The following is an 18803-nucleotide window of genomic DNA, read 5'->3' as shown; positions in this document are numbered from 1 at the left end:
TTTAACCCCACTTCCCCCATCAAGCATACTTGAAGGAGAAGAAAAAGAAGAGAAGAAAAAAAAGTCCCTGTGTGAAGGCGCTTATGTACCAGCAGATTATCACTCTGGTTCTCTGACTAGAAGGCCGGAAGTCAGGCTGCTATTACTCCTCTTCCTTGTGAGGCCGGCAGCGGCAGAGGGGCCTGTGACCCTGCGACACAAAGCAGCAAGGCTGCTGAGGCGATGCCCGCGCATACCTGGTTTGCACTCATAGAGGTCACAACACTCTCCCGGCTTCCCTGAGGCCTTTGACACTAGTATGTTCAGGTATCCCGGCTGGCAGACTTTGCGCAGACAGCCCGCAGGGTCGCACACGCAGCGGCTGGGTAAGGGGCAGCACTCCCCGGGGGGAGCATAGCCCTCGATCAGAACGGAATCTTCAGGACAACGTGGAGAGAACTGGACTTCACAGCGGGCCTTGGAGCAATCTGGCTTCTCTTCTAAATGGGAGAGAAAGAATTTAGCACAGGCCTGGGGGCAGCGTGGGGCACTGGTGTTGGAAGCACAGGCAGTCCTGAGGATCTATTTACTGACCGAAGACAAGGGGAAAGAAAGAAATCTGGTGGAAACTGTCACACTCGGTTCTGCCGACCGTAAAAATCTCCCCTGAGATGTGCTCACCACACGGCGGGGTGTGAGGCCGCATTGGTCTTCTCCACCCTCCCACCCACCTGGGCTGAGTAATCGACGTCCAGCACAATGGCCAAAATCAAGAGTGGCACAGGAAGGTGCCTGCAGGATGTGCAGAATCTGGGAACTGGACTTCATCACTGACCAAAAGATCTCTGAATTAAAAACAAGTTTTAAGGGCTGCTCTTTGAAAACAGTGTATGTTTAAAACCCCGAAATAGACCCACGAATTAATCTGGCTCCTTCAGGGACTGGAGACAAGGTACGTGATAATCAACATGAAAGAACTCCATCTCCGAGCCCTGAATTTTGAAGAGATGAACTTATTAAGATTATAGGATTCTATGATGTGGAAGCTCAGCAAGATGGAGAATGAGCTAAGTTCCCGTGTAACTTCCCCAAACGCCATCTGGCGTGTCTCTCTCTGGCAGAGATCCATCAAATGCCCCTCTCTCCTTTCTCTGATATTATGTACTAACCACTACTGCACCTCCATTTTAAAAGGTAAGAAAAAAAAAAAAAAAAGGTAAGAAAAATAAATCAAGCAAAGCCCTAGCTTCTGGAGCCCTAGTCCACAGATGAGTCTCTTGGTTTAAGCTTTTAAGAAACCTATACCAACATTATATCCTTAAGGAAAAGGCTGAAACAAACCCAGAGTAGCACATTATCATAGTCCCCATGATCTCTGGGGGGGGGGGGGAAGGGGGTTCAGAAAATGCTGGGTGAAAATGATGCCACGTGGTATTGGGGTAGGTTATCACTAGTTCGATCTTTCCTCAGTAAAATCCATACAGAATCAGAAAAGCAGGGTCAGATCCAGATCACCTAGTTTAGCCTTCTAAACAAAAAATTGTAGTCTGTTTTATAGATTACAGAACCTGAAGCCCAAGAGTTCAAGTGATCTGCCTGTGGCCAGTGGTAAAAGTCAAACAAGAATCCAGGTCTTCTCACTTCCAGTTCACTCGGCTCTTTGTATTACAAAAGTAGATCTATTTCCCAAACCAACGGTCCCTCAGGTCATTCCTATGTTGAATCCTGTATCATTCATTTCACTGACCATCTTCCTTGTCCACTTCCTGTCTAACCAAAATACAGTGTAGGAAAGCCTTTGTATTCAAGTTCTAATAAATTCATCAAAAAATAATTATTGAGCACCTGCTGTTCTAGCAGCCTGGGATGCACCAAAAAGAAAACAGGCACAGATTCCTGCCCTCATATAGTTTACAGCACCATGGAGGAGGATATGAATTAAAGGACAAACGTTGTAAATGAGCAAACTGTGTAGTAGTAAGGGTATCAGTGCCATGGGGAAAAATGCAGCAGAGCAAAGGGGAATCCAAGTGCATGGAAGTGGAGGACAGTTGCAATTAGGATGGGCATCACTGAGAAGCCAATGTCTGAACAAAGACTTGAAGGAGGGAGAGGGTGGGCCATGGAGATATCTGGGAGAAGAGCATCCCAGCAGAGGAAACAACTAATGCACTCTTGTGTGTCCCAGGAAGAGAAAGAAGGCCAGTGTGGCTGCAGGAGGATATATGGAGAATGCATACATCCTATTTTCCTATGATATCCCCAAGCCACTGCCTTGAGAAGAGAACATAACTGCAATCTCACTCTTGGATAGCCAACAGTGTGGACACAACAAATCAAATTGCTGAGGAAGAGAAAATGAATCTTGGCTATGGGGACTGATGATGGAGTTTGTGAAGTACATTAAGTGGGTGGCTTATCTGGCAACACAAACACATTGTCTCGTAAGACGAGCTCCGTGACTTTAACTGCAAATAACATGTAATTCCTACTCTTGTTCATGTGCTGCAATAAACTTATTCCATATCACATTCTATTATACTGTTGTCCTGCAAAATATTTGGTATATATAATCAGAATTTTCAAATCTATGCTTCAATAGAACATGTTTTCATTATTACCCAACATATGAGATCTTCCTATTTATTCCACTCTTCACGTTTCACATATTCAATGTTGTCACCCACTGATGTGTTTTGCAGTTCAAACCTGGAGAGATTTTTTTTGCTTAAGAACTGCCTATGTAATATAAATGGGATAAGATAGGCTACATAGACACTGTCTATCCCCCACTGTCTGAGGGATTTCTAGTTAGAAATGTTAAAAACTAGAGTTAGATCTTATTAAGTGCTTTTTCAACTATTCTTAAGATGATTGTATTGGCTTGCCCTTTATTATATAATCAATTAGTAGATTTAAAATTATCCTTGTTTTCTTAGATTAAATCCTCTTTCTGAAGATCCAGCTGGATTTGACTTCCTAACATTTTAAGATTTTTAAATGTATAAGCTTGAATAATACTCACCTGTAGCTCTTTGGGTGTGTGTGTGTGGGCACATGCCATGGACATGGACATACACACACACACACACACACACGCGCATGGCCCTCATCCAGTCTCAGCTCTAAAGTTATACTACATTGTTCAATGAGTTGTTTATCATTCTACCTTACTCTGCTATAAAACTGAGGAATTATACATTCTTTGATGTTTTCATACAAGCCAACTACAAAACTATCAGAACTCTGTGTTTAGATTCTACCTCCTTTAGAATCATCTGTACTGACACTGTTTGGTAAGAAGTATCTAATTTATCTAGATTTTCAAATTCATTTCAGGTTTTATGACCAAGCATTCTTTTTTTGTACTTGATGTGCTCATCAGTTTTGTTAGTTTTTGAATCACTTGTCTTCAGGTAATTTCACTGATTTTTCTTGAGGGCTTACTTCTCTCCTATTTTCTTAGAAATGTAAATAATTTTAATTGTCGTGTTAATATTTTAGGTCAAATATTCCTTTGGTTATATTCTGATTTTTTGATATGCATTACTCTCAATGCAACTCATTTCTAAATAATCTATAATTTAATTTTGATTCCCTCTTAAAGACTTTATAGAAGAATGCTATTAAATTTCTGCATAGATAAGTATTTTTGGCTTTCCTCTTGATTTTAATTTTTATAGCTTTATTGTTTTGTTGCAGAGAATGGAGGCTGTACAATTTTCTACTTCTGTTAATTTCTTGAGTTTGTGTGTGTGTGTTGTGTGTGTGTTTATGTTTTGGCATATGTGGCCTAAGGTCAACTTAAAAATATATGAATATTTGAAAAGACCATGTATTCTCTGTTTATTGGATATAAACTTGTAAATCTATTCAATCAAGCTTAATTATGACACTCAGATCACTATCTCACCTCTTTTATCAAATTTCTAAGAAGGATCTATTAAAATTATCCATTATGAACCAATAACTTCTTGTTTTTCTAGCATTTTTTACTTTAGATTTTTAAGGTTGTGTTCTTAACTCCATGACTAGCAGGCATACGACTCAAGCCTATTATACGGACTTGGCAAGTTGTAAAATCATGCTTTCGAAGAATCTAGATTTCTAAGATTTGTGTCTTTTTATTCTGTATTTGTTAACATTCTTGGCTTTTCTCTTCTTTCAAGCCTCTATTCACATCTTGCTGGATTATCCAGAACCTTTACCTTCCCCCTCAACCAGTTATCACCTATGAGTTACACCCAACTATGGTTACCATAGCCTCAGGAAGTATCTTTCTGATACTTCTTTTCTCCGCCCATTTCTAAATTAATTCATCCTATAGATTTCGCTCATTCACATATATCTCCATTCTATCTCTCTTCCATGAAGAATATATGAACACTATAGCCACACATGTATTTTCCCTCATTTAGAAGGTTCTGCTGATATTACCTCTGAATTTTAAAATCATCCACTTGAAAAGAAGCCTCTCCTAACTCTTTCCCTATGGTGTCTAACAAATCCATATATAATAGTTAAGTTAACAAGCTTTTCAGTCTGGTTGCCTTGGCAACACTTCGCAACTGGCATCTAAAAAAAAAATTAAAAAAGAACAAAAACTACCCCAGATACAGAAAGATTAAAGTGAAAGTACCACTTGTAACAGAGGTCATTGAGAGAAAATAGCTTCTTTCATCATATTAATTACCTTCTTTTAAGAGGTTAGCATTTAAGATATTGACAGTGTCACCTAGTATTAGAATGATTTTACAATAAAGTGTGTATCAATCTTAGTCACTTTAACCTGTGTGACCACACATTGGCCAGTTGTAGATCTTTTCCAGGTCCCTATGTCAACAGGGAAAGTATAATCATGATCTACAAGCAGCAATCGCATTCAAGAGTTTTCTGCTTAAACACGGATTTAAATAAAACCAAAGCCAGAAATGAAAACTACTAAAAGAGAGAAGATAAAACAGAAGAGAAACATTATATTGCCAGATTGGCACTATATCTGATTTTTGCAGAGTCCCATACATCTGACACTGAAGTCTTCTTCCTCTTTCAAAATCTCTTAAAATGGTCACCTAAAATGCTGCACACTTGCTTAAGGGAAAAGAGGCACCATAAAACAGACTACTGAAATTTAGACAGGTAACTAACTACAAAGTCAACACTGCTGGGTGCTCTGTCCTTTTCCTGAAATCTATTCCTGAATTCTCACACACACAAATGCACATAGGGAGTACATGGTCATTCTGACACAATCCTTGGTAGTTCCAACCACACAGTTATTTCAAGGGATAGAAGTTTAGATCAGACTTGGTATCACAGAATTTAGTAAAGAGAGCACAGAGTAAAGAGGGAAAGCATCTGGGACCACTGTTTTCCCTACATCTCAGGTAATCTGGTAATCTCTGATAATCTCCCTCCCTTATAATTTGAAGTCTTAGAGTAGCTATGGCATCAGTGAGGGGATCACAGGAGCCACTTGTGGTCATGGGTGGCAAATCTCCTCATGGTACCAGCTGAGGTGCTGCCTGAGAGATCTCTAATCCCTCTCTCACACATTCATTGGACAAATATTTACTGAATGACTTCCATGTGCCAGGGGTTCTGGGCACAGAGCTTAGAGCAGGGAATAAAACGAAGTCCTTGCCCTCCCGGACTCCCAATTCTGTGACAATAAACAAAGAGCTACACAGTGTCGTGCCAGGTGGTGACAAATGCCCTGAAGCAGAATCAGCAATGTGGGTGTACCAGGTGGGTGAGGGCAGATCTCACGGAGCCTGGCACCTATACAGAGACTTGAATGAAGAAAGGAGAAGGCATGCAAATAGTTGGGCAGGAGTATCTCAGATGCAGGGACCAGGAAGAGTATTTCTATCTCTCCAAATAGAAAATACATCTCACAATTATTAAAAAGAAATCTAAATTCACGTAAGTCACAGATAGAAAATACCAATAAAGGCTTATAAGAAAAGTATTTTGACAGATGTTTCTTATTAAGGATTCCATTCTTAGGACTATGCTAGAGAAATGAAAACAATCTTTACTAATGGGGTACCTTCCATGCATGAGGCACCATGCCTCTCCTTTTCTCACACCTCTTTCATACTCCCATGGGAAAAGAGAGAACATCTTCATTTCTACTTGGCAGATGAAGAGCTAGACACAGAGAGGTTAAGAAGCTTGACTAAAGTCAAGTTTTAAAGTCAAGCAAGATGCAGAGAGCCTCCAAAGTCTACAATCTTCCCACTGGTCCACAATGCCAAAAGCAAAAGGAACTTCAACTTTGCTCATCAGCTCTCCTGTTACTTGTATATTTAGTAAATGGCCACACTTTTGCTCACCTATAGAATACAAAATTAATTTGCAATGAGAGGTTTAGGATCTTTGGTATTGTCCTCAACACTTTCTGCTCAGCCATCCTCCCAAACTCATTTGCTCCTTGGCCCTGCAGACGTCACACGATAAAAGGTGGAGCTTTTTTTGTTTCCAGCATTATTTTGTTCTGAAAACTTCTATTACAAACGTAAGACATATGTCATCCCTACATTTTTAAATTTAGAGACTGACTCCTTTAAAGTTACACTGTGAATTCTCTTCATTCACATTCCATGATTTTATCATAACCTTTTTTGGCAAGCTTCGCAGTGAAGACTTGTTCCACACAATCATAACCCCGAGGGGAAAAAATTAGGCTTGTTGATACAGTCCCAGAAATATTTCTTATTTCAGCTTGTTCAGAAACACCAGCTGTACTTTCCCAGCAATTTCTTTTACTCTGAATTTAGGATTTAACAGTGAGAGAATCTACATATGCCCTCTTCTTGGCAATTTCTTAAAAGTGCCATAGTAAATTGTTTTCATTATCTAATAAAGTTAGTTTGCATCATAGTAGAATATAAATTAGCCAAATATAAGAAAAAATTAAATGATCTGTAAAACTGCAACATGAGATACTTTAGTGGTTCTCATGCTGGCTGTCCATTAGAATCACTTACCAAGCTTTTAAGAATAGCACTGTCTACATGCCACCTTAAATCAATTAAATCAGAATTTCTCAGGGAGGACCCTGGGAATTAATATGTATTTTAATAGCTCCCTGGGTGATTCTATTGTGTGATTAGAGCTCAGAATTACTGTGTTACTCCTCCAAGCAAACTGGGAATCTTTACAATGAAGTTCCCTATTGACAACAGAACTTTGCCAAGGGCATGTTCAAACATCCTGTCAAATGGCAGCTGGCCAGACGCCAAAGCATCACTGAGCCCTCCAGATTTCTGTCTGCCACTAAATGGCCTAAGCTATATGCTGAGCCCCCTGGTACCTCCAGGAGTCTCCCAGACCACACATCTTTTCTAAGCAGGATATTACAGAATTGGGTTGAAAATAATGCTTTAGATTAGAGCTTTGCTACTCAAAGGGTGGCCCCTGCACCAGCAGCATCACCATCGCTTGGGAGCTTGCTGGGGCTGTAAAGACTTAGACCCTTGGGCCAGGCCTAGTGAATCAGAAACTGCATTTTAGCAAGATTTTCAGGTGACTCAGCTGTGTTGAGTAATGGTTCTCAAACAATGGGCTATGGACAGGCACACTGACATCTCCTGAGAATATGCTAGAAATGCAAATTCTAAGATCCCGCATTAGACCTACAGAATAAGAAACTCTGGAAGAGGCGCTCAGCAATTTATCTGAATAAACCCTCCGTGTGATTCTCATACACACTGTAGTCTGAGAGCCACAGCGCTAGAATAATGATTCTCAACCCTGGCAGCACATGAGAATCCTTGGGGAGCTTTAACAATCCAGAAGCTCAAGAGTACACCCCAGACCAATTCAATCAGAATTACTGGAAATGGGATGCTGGTATCAGGATTTTGTAAAGTCGCCCAACTTTCGTAAAGTTGATCCACTGGTCCATGTACCTCTCCCCACCAATACTCCTCACTGCCAGATTTGAGGCTGCTTTAATTCTTAGGAAATCTGAATCAACGGGTTCTCTGCAGTCTTCTTGGAAAAGATCAGAGCTCCCTGGAGGAGTGAAAATAGCTAAGAGGATAGGGAGTAGAGACAGACCCCAAAAATGGCCTGTATATGTTCTACTGAATTTTAAATCAGTTTACCAAAGTTAGAACTCTGAGTCCAGAAACATTTTATTTCATCATCTGTTAATTCACATCAGGAACGTGTATTCAATTTACTTCCAAAGGGATTTGCCATTCATATAATTAAATTTATATATTCATACATGGTAACATGTTTTCAAAATGTAACAATGAATTTATTTTTAAAAATCTGGCAATAAAATAAGGCCTCAGGATGGTTGGATAAATGTACAAAGATCTGAAGATTGTTTTCAAAAAGACTAATTTTGCCTAATAAACTTCTTTGAATACCTCATTCCCTTTTTGCCATAAACACAAGCCCACAGAAAAGAAATGAAAATTATTAGAGAATGGGAAAATGACTAATGAGGAAAACTTAAATGAACTAAATTTGTGTAGTTGGTTCAGCAACATCTTAAGAGGAATCTTCATAACACTTTGAAAATGCCACAGAGGCATGACCATTAGAAAGGAAGAACTCCCAGGGGTGGTGTTTAAACGGAAGGCAACATCCAGTACAGGATACAAACAAAGCCTCTATTTTGCGGAGTGATTCTGACTTTAGGTGGGTTGCTTTCTATTTTTCAAGTTTTCTTCCACTGAGGAAGAGATGCTGCAAAGCAGGCTCCTCTTTTGTGTAATCATGATACATATTTGGAAAAATAAAACAAAACATTAGATTTTAAGAATGAGAGAAGGAAAGATCTGGCATTCCTCATCTGTAATATGGGGGCTGGCACTGTGGGTGTCCTCCATGGGTGTCCTCCGGCAAGGAGTTCTGTGAGCCCTTCCTATGCAACCAGGGACTCCGGGCCTCTGTTCCATTAAAGAGGAACAACAATAATTGTTGAATTAAAGGAGGAACCAGTCCTTTTCTTTTAAAACCCCAGGACTTGTTAACAATGTAGTTTTAGTACTAAAACATGATCTTATGAGACTAAGAAACAACAAACAGAAAACCAAGGGTATTGTTAATACATTCCTGAGTCTCAGAGGTGGCATATGGATTTCAAAAGTCTTTAGGACTCCAAAGAATATTATGTGCTGATCGGGAAGTCTTCAGAAGTTCCTGAAAATGACTATACTTATGTGAATAAAATGATATAACAAGAGGGTGTCTGGGTGGTTCAGTTGGTTAAGCATCTGACTCTTAATTTTGGTGGGGGGTTACGATCTTGGGCGGGGATGGGTGGTGGTAAGATTGAACCCTGTATCAAGCTCCACACTGGGCGTGGAGCCTGCTTGGGATTCCCTCCCTCTCCTGCCCCTCCCTCTTTTCTCCCTCCCCCAACTGGGGCATGCTCTCTAAAAAAATGATATATCAAGAATAAGGTGGGCACAGAGTAGCATAAATAAAGGATGGGTACAGAGTACTGCAAAATACTGCTACTGTTTTGTCTCTGCTGACAACAGCAGCACAAATAAAGAACAGCAGGCTATTTAACTGTTCAACTGGTAGTTCTCATGAACTACTCTCACTGGTAGTTGCACATTCTGGGAAAAAAACATAACCCATGTGGCTAAAAATATAAAAGTCGATTTTGAAAACATTATTTTGGCCATGTATTTCTTCTTTCTCTTCCTCTCTTCTTTATTTGTTTTACTTAAGATAAAATACTTGTTTGTACCACTTGCTTGCTATTTAACAGAGGTTACTTTTGAGATACTTTTTATCTTATATGGGAATCAGTACACCTTTTGGCTTATTACTAAGATTTGAGAGCCAGAAAAAACTTTATTCAAATCTTGGCTCTTCTACAAGTAGCTGTGTGATCCTGGACAAGTTTCCTGACACTTGTCTGTTGTCAAAGTTTCCTCAGGGTTGTTGTAGGAGTTAAGTGAAATAATATACATTGCAGGTATTCCTCTGCCTGGCATGTCTAAGCGTCCAAAATAGATCTTTTCATCAATTATTACAAAAAAAGTCTAGGCTTTGAGTCAGACTGACCTCAGAATCCTCAGTATACCTGTGTGTTCAATGGGGCCTAAAAATATTTATTCTACAAGAATGTTTTGGAAATTAATTTTTTATAAGATTTTATTTATTTATTCATGAGAGAGAGAGAGAGAGAGAGAGAGAGGCAGAGACACAGGAAGAGGGAGAAGCAGGCTCCATGCAGGGAGCCTGATATGGTACTCGATCCCGGGCCTCCAGGATCACGCCCTGAGCTGAAGGTGGCGCTAAACCGCTGAGCGACCGGGGCTGCCCTATTTTTGGAGATTAAAAGAATATATTCATTCTTTTATGTTACATAAGTAACAATGTCTATAATATATATGCTATGTAAATATAAAAAACATTTCAAATTAAATGTTTACATGTGCACGTGTGTCTACACATGCACACACACAGGGCACTATCTTAGGCCCTCATACTGGCTCACTTCTTCTCTCAAGTTTATTTTAAACCTAATACCCCACACAATGCCTGGGACATGGGTGTGATCATCATATGTTTGCTATTTTCGATAAAGGTGAAGCTGATTCTGAGACGCACACCATATATATCCCCACATCCAAAATCTCTTAGCACGCCCCCCTCCCCCAGTCATCTTTGCATGCCTAAAGTTTTACCCAAATGCTGTTTCTGTCATCTTCCATGACTTTCTTTATTAAATCCTTTTAAAAAAAAAAAAAAAAGGCCATTTTTTTGAGAGAATAGTCTCGTCTCTGTCTGGCAAGAAGGAAGGAAGCTGCCTTACACAGGTAGTTTCCCTGGAGATTCTTCCCCAACTCTGTGTGTTGAACATGCGCTGATGGGCCTGGCTCACAAAGTTAGCAAATTGACAAGATGGAATGTCATTTGTTTGTCCCCAAAACAAACCTACAGAGCTCCCTCTCCCCCCAACATTTGTACCTGCACCATGAAAGGCAGACCTGCTTCCTTCTGGCAGATCACCTCTGGTGGTCAGGGCCTCTCAGAACAGCCTCATTCCCTTCCCACACTCTTTCTCTGAAGGCCTCCCCACCCTTCTGACTGTTCCTTCGGCTCCAGCACTAGCTTCCTAATCAGCCCTGTGCTGGGCCAAGCCCCTGAAAGGGCCCCACGTTTCTATGCCGTCTTTGTATTCTTTGTGTACCCACGGCGTAAGCCCTCATCTACCACGACCGCCAAGAGGGCACCCAGAGACTACAAATATGTGAGCTGCAGCTGAGCAAAGGGACGTGTTTACTTTCCATCCTGAACGACAACTTGACCTGCAGCAAAAACAAAAATACTGCAATGTGTATTTTTTCCCAGAAATGATAATTATAGTACTCCAAACATTTTTCAAACTTCAACTACCAAAATGGAAAAGGCATTTCAAAAAATAATTTATTAAATAGGCACTTATATTCTTGGTAGCCCTTACATGGAAATTCTACTTTTTTTTTTTTTCCTTCATAGCCATTAAAGGGCTTGGCTCCTGACTCAAAACCCTCTTCCAGGGCAAGGTGAAGGTCAGCCTGCGAAGCTGACGGGCAGGTGGTTGAAGAGCCCTCCTTATTCATCATAGTCAGCATGGGTCTATGGCACCTTTTCCACTCAAAAATACCAGTGATTTAAGAATTACAGTTTGTGCATGGAATGATACAAAGGCAATTCTCCACCTCTGGCTCATGAAGTACCTGAACCAAGAAGCAGAGGCCAGATAGGCTCCAGGCACCAAACACAGGAGTACAGGACTTAGACTCCTCTCAGGAGTATGATGAACCCAGACTATTCTTACTCCTCTATCTGAAGAGTGTGCTTCCTCACTTCATTCCCCACCTGGTTGTTCTTCTCTAGCCAAAGTTTTTCTAGACTCTACTCCCATCAGGATATGGCCATTGTCATCATTCCCAGGCTTTCTGACATTCTTCTGAACAGTGGTTCTTACTTGAGTGTGCTAGACAGCTTTTTAAAGCATGGACTGTGAGCTCTGCCTCCAGAATTGCTGATTTAGTTGGTCTCAGCTGAAGCCTGAGAATGTATCTTGCCAACAAATTCACAGGTTACGGATGCTGCTGTCCAGGTACCACGATTTGAGAACTGCTGCTTTAAACCATGCCTATTTGAATATTTTTAATCTCTTATTAACTCTACCACCATCTCTCCTCCCCCCAGGGACAGCTGCCTCTCTCTTTCTCTCTCTGTAGATAGGGAATAGAGCTGGTGATGAACCACATGGGTCTGAATACAGAGGTCCCAGCCAATCTCATCCTCTTCTATGTTTTTATTTTTCTGAGAGAGTGCTTGCTTGTGTGTGCACAATTGGGAAGTGGGGAGGGCAGAGGGAGAGAGAATCATATACAGGCTCCATACCCAGTGTGGAGCCCAATGCTGCACACGGGGTGGTTCTCACAACCCTGAGATCATGACCTGAGAGAAATCAAGAGTTGGAAGCTTAACCAACTCAGCCACCCAGGGACCCCTATCCTCTTCTGTGTTAAATAGCAGCCCACAAGGAACTACCATCTTAAACATGAGATAAAATTCAGAGAGGAGCTCAAGGAGAAAGCAGGCACAAAGTTCAGACCTTCAGGTGACATCAGAGAGGTTCAGACTGCTGCCAGTGAACACTGTACTAAGTCTAACCAGAATGAATTAAAGGGAACAAAGTAGTATATGATGAACCAATTCCCACAAATTCACACTCCAATAACTGGTAATTTGTGATAATTTGGAATTAAGAGTGTCATGAAATTTAACTTTACATGTCTTATAGAGACTAGACTCCACAAAGTTGCTAGGGATCTAAATTCCTTTCATGTTTTTGCTTCTTAATACCTAACTTGTACCCTTATCCATCTAGTCTTCCAACCAGTGGAAAGAGAGGAAAGTGGAAGGGGAAGGATAAACTCTAAGTAGTACTCTGAGAAGTTGCATTATGGCTTCTGCTCTGTTCACATGGCCTGGACTTAGTCACATGGCCATGCCTACCTGCAAGTGAGTCTGGGAAATGTAACCTTTATCTTGGATGGCCATATCTATAGCCAAAATTTTATACCTACGGAAGAAGAGGAGAATGGATATATGGACGCAGGGACTAGAAACCTCTACAATATTTTCTTTTTCTAAGAAAATAAACTGTGTAAATAGGGAAGTATACTGCCTTTTAAAGAATACCATGTAAGAGACATTGTCAGAAGTTATATACTTCATTATAAGCAAGGCTATATGTAGAAAACCCTTAGTCATCTGTGAGCCTAGATTTTCTATGCACATAAACATTAAGCAGAAAGCCCAGGCTTCTTTTGAAATGCTCTAATTTCAACAAGTCAATCTAATCCTACAATTAAAGTATGAAATACAGGTGGACTGAAGGTTTGAAGGTTTAACTACAAGAAAGCAGAGGAATTAATATGTTTGTCCTTGCATAAAAATGTAAGAATGGTTCTATCTACAGGATGTGTATTTGTCAAAGAAAAAGAAAAATTTTCTCAGTCAGAAATTCTTATATATAAGTGGAGAAAACAGTGGTCTAGCAAAGCCAAATGACTCGCCTGAGGGTCATCTAGCTAATGAATACTGAGACAGGGCCAGAAGCCAGGTCTCCTGGGGAATTTAAATTGGTTCCACCAAGACACCTGGTCATACTAACATTCTTGTCCTTTGGACTAGTCTACATCTTTCCCTGATACTAATTCATCTTTTATGCAATACTTTAAATTGCTTAGAATCCAGCTTAAAATTTTGATTACAAAGCTCCTTTGTTATGAAGTCAGTTAAATATACAAACCAAATCAAACCAAAGGTAACCCTTTATAAGTGGAGTGCATAAGAAAGGTCAGAAGAGCAACCTCTGGTCGTAAGGTGGCCATGGTGCTGTCCACTACTTGGGTGCTGATAGGCTACTCGCCCACACAGGCAGAGAAGCTCTCAGACACAGAGTACAAATAGGCTGGGAACAGGGGGGATAGCAGGGTTGCCAAGACGGAATCTGTGTGTACACCAAGGCACTTGGGACTGGGGACCTGGAAGAACACCACAGGGACTCATAGGGCTCCTCTGTAACAACCCAACCCCCAGGAAGTTTGGACCTCTGGCAATTTCCCCCCGTCCACTCAGAAAATGAAGCCTAGTCATAGAAAAGTAGAAACTCTAAGCCCAGGGGAATTGGAAATAAATACCAGACAGTCTCTCAGCATTAAAGAGGGTAAAAAGCCTCATGTGGAAGTTGAGTAACTGCTTTCAGAATCTGGATGTGGTATGGCCTCTATAACTCAGAATTAGTTCTGAACAGCCCTTCTGACTCTTCAGGTTGCCATGGCTTCCTCACATGTTAAACAGCACTTCTATGCTCTTCTCCTTGGTTTTGTGGTGGACGTGACTTATCTGGATACCTGCACCTGATGATGGCTGAAATCCTCTGATAACATGTGACCCGTGATACTCAGCCTCTGTCCCAATACTGAGTGTAGGCTTCTGCTGGCCAAGGAACTGTGGGTCCCCTGTGGAGCAAAGGAGGAGAATGCCAGCATTCTCTATTCCTTCTCTATTTTCCTCTCTTATTATTCTTGGTATGTTCAGCTATCCTTACATAAGCTATCCATATGTACAGAAAAGCTACTTTTTAGAATTTAGGGTTTTTGTTAATACTATCCTTATAATTGAGAGTATAAAAATTTGCCCTGGAAGGTGGGGGGAGCCTTAAAGAAGGAGGTCAGGTATAAACAAGGGAAGGCAGGGATCCCACAGGCTTCCTCCAGTGGTTTGTTTGGGAGCTTACTAGTTGGTTATATGTGAATTTCTATTCTAAGGTGTTTTGCTCTTGTTGTTAAGAAACAAAAACAGGAAAATAGGTTCTTGGGGCATGTGGGTGGCTCAGCCGGTTGAGCATCCGACTCTTGATTTTGGCTCAGGTCATGATCTCAGGGTTGGGAGACGGAGCCTAGTGTCGGTCGCCCTGTGCTGGGTGTGGAACCTCCCCCTAAAATTCTCTCTTTCCCTCTCCTTTCCTTTCTGAAAGAAAGAAAGAGAAAAAGAAATAAATAAAAACCAGTGTTTGATACAAGTGTCTACCTATTTATGCTAAAAATTCAACCTGATCTTAAAGCCTTAAACAATGGGAGATTTGAGACACTGCAACTGATCTGCAAGATTAATGATGTAATTAAAGGCTATTTAGTCAGCATGTCATTACGGGGGCCTCCAAAAGGAAAAAAGGATGAAAACATAGTAAATACAGTAGACTCAGGATTTCCACAAGAGAGAATTCTCAAGGTCTTTGTAAGACACTAATTGGAGCACAATGCCACTGATTACAGTTGCTCCAAAAAGTGCAATATTACACTAGCCAGTACACTTACTGAGGCATTTCTAGGAACTGCTCTTCCTTGTTCTCGTACCAGGCATTTCAGAGATTCAATCTACCGCCAAATACAGCACACCAGCTTTTTAATTTGTCCCAGATTTCTGTTTTCTGGTAAGGAACCATTACTTTCTAGGACTTCTTTACTCCTCTTCTTCTGGTTTTCTTTTAGACAGAAAAACGTTTTGACTAGTTCATGACTTCCCACATATGGGATAATGAGCTAAAAGCCATTGGGCATTTAGTTTGTTACCAGCTAAGCGATTTGCTCCTGCACAGGTATTTCACAGCACACCTGATTCAAATGACAAATTACTACATGTCACGGATCTTCTGGGTCATTGTTCTATGAATAATTGAATTTGTGAATGTTAAATCAATGAATCACATGGGTCTACTCTGTTGGTTTCTCTGTAATGAGTCTTGCATAAGTCATGGCTATTCCTATTTAGCAATAACCTCATACCTAACTCTTCTACTTATTGTCCACTTAAGAATGCATTTAGAAGGCTCCACCTCAGCTGAATCTCTGATGAGAATGTTGGGGACAACATAGTTTGTCACCAGTAAGCCTCTTTTCGAGTCAGAGAAGGATTTCTCATTTAGTAATTCCAAGGGCACTGCGGGATCTAATTTCCATTCTTAATCATGTCAATGTGAAGCAAAAATTATAAAGAAAATGATTTTTTATATTGGAAATTAACTTAGACTAACTTCTAATCACAACTTAAAAATGAACAACCTAAGTTTAAGCTGTTAGAAATATATAAAGCTGATTGAGTTGTTCAAGTGAGTTTTAAATAATGAATCCAGGGGATCCGTGGGTGCCTCAGTGGTTTAGCGCCTGCCTTCGGCCCACGGCATGATCCTGGAGTCCCGGGATCGAGTCCCACATCAGGCTCCCTGCATGGACCCTGCTTCTCCCTCTGCCTGTATCTGCCTGTGTCTCTGCCTCTCTCTCTCTGTCTCTCATGAATAAAGAAAATCTTTAAAAAAATAATAAAATAAAAGAATCAAAGGCCATCTCTTAACAATATTCCCAGTGAAATTAACAAGAAAAACGTCCAGTTAGTTGCTCTTCTGATATTATTTCTGAACAAACATCTTTTTTTAAAAGATTTATTTATTTATGATAGACAGAGAGAGAGAGAGAGAGAGAGAGAGAGAGAGAGAGAGAGAGAGGCAGAGACACAGGAGGAGGGAGAAGCAGGCTCCATGCCGGGAGCCCGATGTGGGACTCGATCCCGGGACTCCAGGATCGCGCCCTGGGCCAAAGGCAGGCACTAAACCGCTGCGCCACCCAGGGATCCCCCTGAACAAACATATCTAATGGCTGAGGTCTTACTCTCTTGTTCAATCCCCTAGATGATATTTTATTCGTTGGGAACTACATTATCTTTACATTAGTCAGAGAGCAAAAGTGATATTCATTTTTTCACTTACAAATGTTTCTGGGCAGCTACTTGGTCCACACTAAGTGTGATACATGGTTCCTTGCCTCCACAAACTTACTACTGAGTTTAGGAGAAAGCAGAGCACTCAGATAGCATGGACCTGGCTCTGGGGATAGACTCAATCTAACTGCTTACTTAAGCCGTGCAATTCTTTCCAACTCTTTGAGCTTACAGTTCCTCTTTATCAATGGGAAGATTAGAAAATTATTTCTGAGGGTCTTTTCATAATAAGTATTGTAGAACAGAGGAAAAATTAAATAACATATATTAATTAAAGAGGTGACCTAAGACAATATGCCATTAAGTGACAAATGAATGTCAGAGACAGAGTGCTGGGAGGAAGGAGAGAGTATCTGCATGGCAGCTGCTGAGAAAGCTTCTTTGCCAATCCCAAACAAACCACTTCCCAATTACATACTCACAGTCCTCTCTCTGAAGAGCATACTGCACCCCTCCTTGTCCCTGTGCTTTCAGTGGGGCAAGGAGGGGAGCAGGGCATCTCCTCCAGTGCTCTTTCCCCACATTTGCTGGCCAGACTGCCACCATTTATTTGTCCAACATTTACTGAGCACTCCTTACCCCCGGCACTTTGCTAGGTTGGAGATACGTGGTCTTTGTCCTCTAAGAGCATTCTAGTTGTGTTCAAATAAAAGTCGTTTGTTGTCTCTGTGAAATATCCCTTCAGCTCAGTCTCCTTCACAAGTCTGATTTCTTCCTCTAGTCTATTTTTATAGACTTCATACATAAATCAATTTTATAAAATGTTCACATGGCATCATTACTTACTTATATTTTGGCATTCCATGATCAAATTTCTATGAGGGCTGGACTAGAACCTTGTGCTTCTTCATTTCCTCACTGCCCAACAAAATGCCTAGACCATAGTAGGCAGCCAGTGAACTATTATGTCTCACTAAATCCCCTTATGAATCTTAACATCTCTACTTTTTCCTATCTGCCTGCCTATCTACTTACCCACCCACTTGCCTAAGTTCTACTACTTACAACTAGCGTATGACCCTAGGTAACCTCTCCTAGGTCAGTTTCCTCATCTGTAAAATGAGGATAATAAAAGTCTCCACCTCACTGGTTTGTTGAGAGATCATGTTCTTACTCCAATCCCTGGCACATAAGTGAGCACCTCTTGTTAGCTCTGATTATCATTAACTGCCAATCTTAAAATGGTTACCAAAACGTTCTAAGATCTTTTTATAAGTCACAGAACCAAAAATCAACAATGTAAAGTCAAAGAATCAAATTATACAAGGGCAATGGACTAAATAATTTAGCACAGTTGTCAGATGGCACCAACCCAAAGTATGCAAAAATGTACCAAGTTCCCAAAGCCTCCCTATCTTAACTATACAATAATAGCAAAAGGTTCTGAACTTTTAAAATAACCATGTAGTCATTACTATCATCTTACTTTAGAAATGCCTGCACGCAATGAACTGCATATTATTATAATACTGTACTTCAACCACATTGATTTTGTTAACAAAGGAACACTGTAGAATTGATACAGTGCTTAAGCAGCTGAGCAAAGGGTGTGTCTCACACTGTAATTACCTTTATGGGCTTTTCAAAGGTCTCCAGATCAGCAAGGTAACTTTTTTAAAAAGTTAAAAACATGCTCTACCAAAAGCCTTAAGTGGGCAGGTGGTTCAATGAGTCTTGACCAACTCTGGCTCAGGACCCCTGTATGACACCAGTTATCTTTTAAAGTACAATGAAATTCTCAAAATCAGTTCTGAAAACAAACTACATCAATTTATTTATAATTTTTAAAGGGCTATAGTGTACTGAAATGAACTAAAGTATGCAAAGGTCTCTTATTTAGACAACTAAGAGATCTCATCATCACAGTTATAAAATACTCTAGCATAAAAGCAATTCCTTTCTTAACCAGTGCCCTAAATATTGTTTCCATAACATATTTTATATGCTTTATATGTTTAAATGCTCATTTGCAAGAAAAAAAAAAAGGCTTAGATGGGATG

General features: G+C 40.5%; 1 protein-coding gene across 3 annotated transcripts in view; it reads right to left on the bottom strand.

The window, feature by feature from the left end:
- The window catches only part of CRIM1 (cysteine rich transmembrane BMP regulator 1), a 184606-nt gene that overhangs the window by 100751 nt on the left and 65052 nt on the right, over window positions 1-18803 (bottom strand). For all 3 annotated transcript variants that reach the window (XM_025454191.3, XM_025454192.3, XM_035700380.2), the window contains one exon: window positions 237-479. In XM_025454191.3, the coding sequence (XP_025309976.1) occupies window positions 237-479 (243 nt within the window). The remainder of the gene's footprint in view (window positions 1-236; window positions 480-18803) is intronic.

Source organism: Canis lupus, chromosome 17, assembly GCF_003254725.2.
Source record: "Canis lupus dingo isolate Sandy chromosome 17, ASM325472v2, whole genome shotgun sequence".
Taxonomy (NCBI): domain Eukaryota; kingdom Metazoa; phylum Chordata; class Mammalia; order Carnivora; family Canidae; genus Canis; species Canis lupus.
The sequence above is the reverse complement of the archived record's forward strand: the minus strand, read 5'-3'. Positions and strand labels throughout refer to the sequence as shown.